This window comes from Rosa chinensis, chromosome 3, assembly GCF_002994745.2.
Source record: "Rosa chinensis cultivar Old Blush chromosome 3, RchiOBHm-V2, whole genome shotgun sequence".
NCBI lineage: Eukaryota > Viridiplantae > Streptophyta > Magnoliopsida > Rosales > Rosaceae > Rosa > Rosa chinensis.
In genome coordinates, this window is record NC_037090.1 from 26,477,124 (window position 1) to 26,481,645 (window position 4,522).

General features: G+C 44.3%; 1 protein-coding gene across 1 annotated transcript; it reads right to left on the reverse strand.

Annotated features, from left to right (window-relative positions):
* Positions 1 to 207: 207 nt before the first annotated feature.
* LOC112191796 (receptor protein kinase-like protein ZAR1) lies at positions 208 to 4,113 on the reverse strand. The gene is made up of 2 exons (XM_024331207.2): positions 2,547 to 4,113; positions 208 to 1,242 (listed from the first exon to the last, which is right to left on the reverse strand). Exons 1-2 carry the CDS (start codon positions 3,862 to 3,864, stop codon positions 605 to 607), a joined length of 1,956 nt encoding a protein of 651 aa, XP_024186975.1. The 5' UTR covers positions 3,865 to 4,113; the 3' UTR covers positions 208 to 604.
* Positions 4,114 to 4,522: the final 409 nt, after the last annotated feature.

Genomic DNA, 4,522 nt, shown 5'->3' on the forward strand with positions numbered 1-4,522 from the left:
CATGTGCTAGGAAGCATCAACATATACTTTGATGATACCAGGGGGAGGTATGTATGGACAAAGTTACTGGGAGATGGATCTGTTCTAAAGACTTGGTGACTTTAATCAACTTCTAAATGCTTACTCTCCTCTTTGCGTGAGGAAACCAATCACAGACAAGGTCAAACGCATATTACTACCAAGCTGTCAAACCCATTCTAACACAGATACAATTCAACACTACCATTAGTAAGGTAAGATTACCTCAACAAAAGCAGCAACAGTGGTTTGAGATAAAGTTCTCGAATTAAGTTCCTAAATCCTAATAATAATGGACGGGAACAGGTCTTAAAGGAGAGAAAAAACTGCCAAAATAACTCCTCCAACTAATCGCATCAGAGTGCTGTCGACCTAAGAATACCGTTGATTTGTTGAACAGATCCTCAAAAGGTACAATGAAGCAGTCAACATATTATACATCCAACCCATTAAGGTAATGGATTTCCTTACTACCACAGTTCAGTCAACTTAATGATACAGTGAAGCACCCATCCAAGACCATTTTCAGCACCATAACCAATTCTAGATGGAGCAGTCAGCTTGGTAAATTTTTCATTTCTTTTTCCTAAAGCTGCAATTTGATGCGATCAAGATTGTCCGAAACTGTTTTCATCCTAGGACGCAGTTCTGGGTCGAGTTCAGTGCAATTAAGAGCAATGTGAAAGGCTTCAACAACTTGCTTCTTTGCATAAACCTCTTGCAGAAGTGCAGGGTCTATAATCTCGGATAAGGGGCGTTCTTCTCGAAATGTCTTCCTCACCAGACTCTCTAGTCCCTTCCCACCATTTTCGGGCCCCTCATCTGGTAGCTTACCGGTTAAAATCTCCATGAGCACTATCCCAAAAGAGTATACATCACATTTCTGAGTAAACTTGCAGCCAGAAATTCGAGCCTCAGGTGCCAAGTAAATGGTTGAGTGAGTTGAAACAGTAAAACAAGAGGTTGCGTTGGATTGGCTCGAGTTCTGTTTCCTGGAAGCTGAAGAAGTAAGCTTTGAGGACCCCAAGATAAGACGTGCCAGTCCGAAACCAGATACGTAAGGCTGGAGGTCCTCATTGAGAAGGATTTTTGTTGATTTAATGTTGCCGTGAACATATTTTCTAGGGCTGTGTTCGTGTATGTATGTCAAACCTCTTGCGCTCCCCTGAGCAATTTTTAACCTAGCTGCCCATGATAACGGTGTAGAAGAATTGGTTGGTCCCCCTGCATTAAATTACATGACCAATTAAATCTGAGAAGACAGAGAAACTTTTGTTTTGGAGATTTCCAGAATATGTAACAAACTACATTTGCCAACAAAACCCAGAAATTACAAAGCTAAATCTTTGTCTATCAAGTGTCATATCTTGCAACAATAAAAATGAGAGCATAGATTAGCAAACTCTTGAGATTTCTAGCACAAAGAAAGACAGCAGATTTCTCCCTCCATTTGGACTTGGCATCACAATTCAAAATAAGCATTTAACATGCAGTAGATCTATTATAATAGCATGACAAACATTGGTCAGGCTTTTCCAGTGGCCCAGCTTACTTATGATTCCTGAGAGAAACTATATTGGAGTCTTGAAATATTGAGCAGATACACAGATTAAGAGGACCACAGTGTGTGTAGGGCTTCAAATGAATAAATGTGTCATTTGCAGAGAGAATAAATGGCTGGGGAACATGCATTTCTAACAAGGGGATGAAAACAAAGCAAAAGATACCACATGCACCAGAATCAAGCTATTACTAAACCAGTGTAGACAAAAACACTGCAGAATTTTCAGTGCAGAAGCAAAAAACAGAATGTAGGAAGACAACAAGTTTATCTATAACCAAGTCACCAAGTGGTATATAATCAAATCATCATACAAAACAATAGTAAACATTAGTAAACCACCGAAAGTAGTATTCACTCTGCTGTGAATTTTTTTATCCCTTTGTACATGACCATGTGATATGGCCCAACCAATTAAATGTGCGGGTGTATCATTATAAATGACAAGAACAAACAGAAAACGATCGATTATGTTGGCATGTGAATGTAGTCACCTCATACCCTATGGAAAAGACAAAATGAAATGTCAACTCAAAGACTATATCAGCATACATGGAAATGATTACTTCCATGTGGCACCTAAAAGCTTTAAGTAATTTGGGACCCAAAATATCATTGTTTGAGTGACTCAAAACTTATAATCCCCACCAAGTTATATTACCATGCTTAAATTTTGTTACACTAGCAAGATGTGACATAGAATATAATGATGTGTCTCGAGTGTTTGCGGCAGTTTCAACCAAAAACAAAAAACAAAAACAAAGTGCATCTGACATTGTGCTTCGGCCCTAAGACTAGGTGCGGACATTGTCAATTCGATAGTTTTTGGATTAGTTTCATTAGCACACTTCAACACTGTAATTTTAATGTTCCCAAATCTAAATGTGATTAGTTTACTAAACATGAACTTCAATGCAAAATTTGATATAATCAAGTGAAAAAGGAGTGACTACGAGAGAATAGTTACCGTGCAGCGCAGTGTACAAGCTTCCATTGCGAATGAAATCAGAAATCAAGAGCTTCTCGTCATCTGCATAGTAATAAGCTCTCAACCGCACAATATTCGGGTGGACCACCTTCCCAATAGCCTCCACCTCAGACTCGAACTCCTTCAACCGCCACGTGGCATCACCCTCGCTCAGCCGCCTCACGGCCACAACCGAGGGTGCCGCCGCCGCCGCCGCCGCACCCAATACTTTCCCCACATTCCCGGCAACCACCCTGTAGACGATCCCACTCCTACTCTTCCCCACCACGTAAGCCGACGCCCTCAGCAAGTCCTCCAACTCCAGCCCGAACCCCTCGTCCATCACCACGAATTTACCCTTTTGCCCTTCCTCCTCGTCCGCCGCAACCGCCTCATTTTGGACTCCCTCTTTCCTCATTTTGCCCTCCCTGGCCGTTCTCTTCTTCCGGAGCAGCCACACCGAGACCGAGACGGCCCCGATCACCAGCGAAATGCCGGAGATTATCGGCACCGTCACCGACCCGCCTCGCTGTTTGGCCCTCCCTTCAACCCCATTGAGCAGATTCGGGTTCGGGTTGATCGGCTTTTGGGCCTCCTGGGCCCCGCTTCCCGACGGGTTTTGGGCTTCCGGGCACGGAACCTCCAACGGAAACCCACACAGGCTCGGGTTCCCGGAGAACGCCGTCGGGCCTTGGTTCACCAACGAGCCCACCTGAGGCAACTTTCCGGTGAGGTTATTATGCCGGAGGTCCAGGCTCACCAGTACCGGAAGCCGTCCGTACGACGCCGGAACTCCGCCGGAGAATTGGTTGTACGACAGGTTCAAAGTCCCGGCGAGGCTCTCGAGCTCGGTGAGAGATTCCGGGAGAGACCCGTTGAGGAGGTTGGAGGACAAGTCCAGGTGGCGGAGGTCCTTGAGGAAGCCGATTTGGGCCGGAACTGGGCCGGAGAGGGAGTTGCGGGAGAGGTCGAGGGCAATGAGGGAGGTGGCGTTGAAGAGGTGGGCCGGAATGGGCTTGGAGAAGTTGTTGCGGGCGAGGTTGAGTCGCCTGAGTGAGTCGAGGCGGCCGAGTTCGGAGGGAATGTAGCCGTTGAAGCCCTTTTGGGTGAGGAAAAGGTCGGTGACTCGGTCGCGGGTGCAAACGACGCCGTGCCAGTGACACGGGGTGGAGTCGGAGTCGGACCAGGAGTCCAGGGCTCGACTCGGGTCGGTCTCGATTGCGGCTTTGAGCGCCAGGAGGGAGAGCCCGTCTGAGTTGAGACCCAAAACGACGGCGGGAAGAACAAGAAGGAGAGCGAGTTGCAGAGAGTTGAGCATTGTGTAATGTTAGGGTTTTGGTAATGCAGAGACTAGTGGATCATCTGGGTCTGATGTTACAGAACACACAGTTGTAGTTGCAGAGTGAAGAGAAGAAGAAGAAGATGGAAGATGGGTGTTTGAGTTTGAGTTTGAATTTTGTGGAGAAACTCGAGGAGATGTGTAACGTGGCGAGGGAGTTTGAATTGTACTGAGCAGTTAGGCAGTGTTATAGGTGTAGAGCCCCAAATCCCCATAATGTTTTGTGTTTTTATATTAAACCCTTGGTTCTTTTTATATCTGGTGACTCAACTTTTTGAAAATAAACTAGTTTAAATTCCAGGTGATGACAATGTATGATCCTTCCGTATTAATAAAACCAAGCCAGATTAAAGCTTGTTAATTCAAAACAATACAAGCAGTACAAAGCTGATTTTGAGGATTAAAATTTATTAAGGTTAAATCAAACAAAATGAAGGAAGTAGAAGAGTTATGAATTTTAGATTGGTGGCTTATTATGCACCAAATTTGACTGCAAGTAAATTACAAAATAATATGTGGGGTCTGCCTATTCATTTATCAACACCTTGAACTAATACCATTATTAATTAACGCTTCCCTATTTATATTTCTTTCATATCTTGGTATTTTACAGAATTAATCCTTGTTGATATGTTTT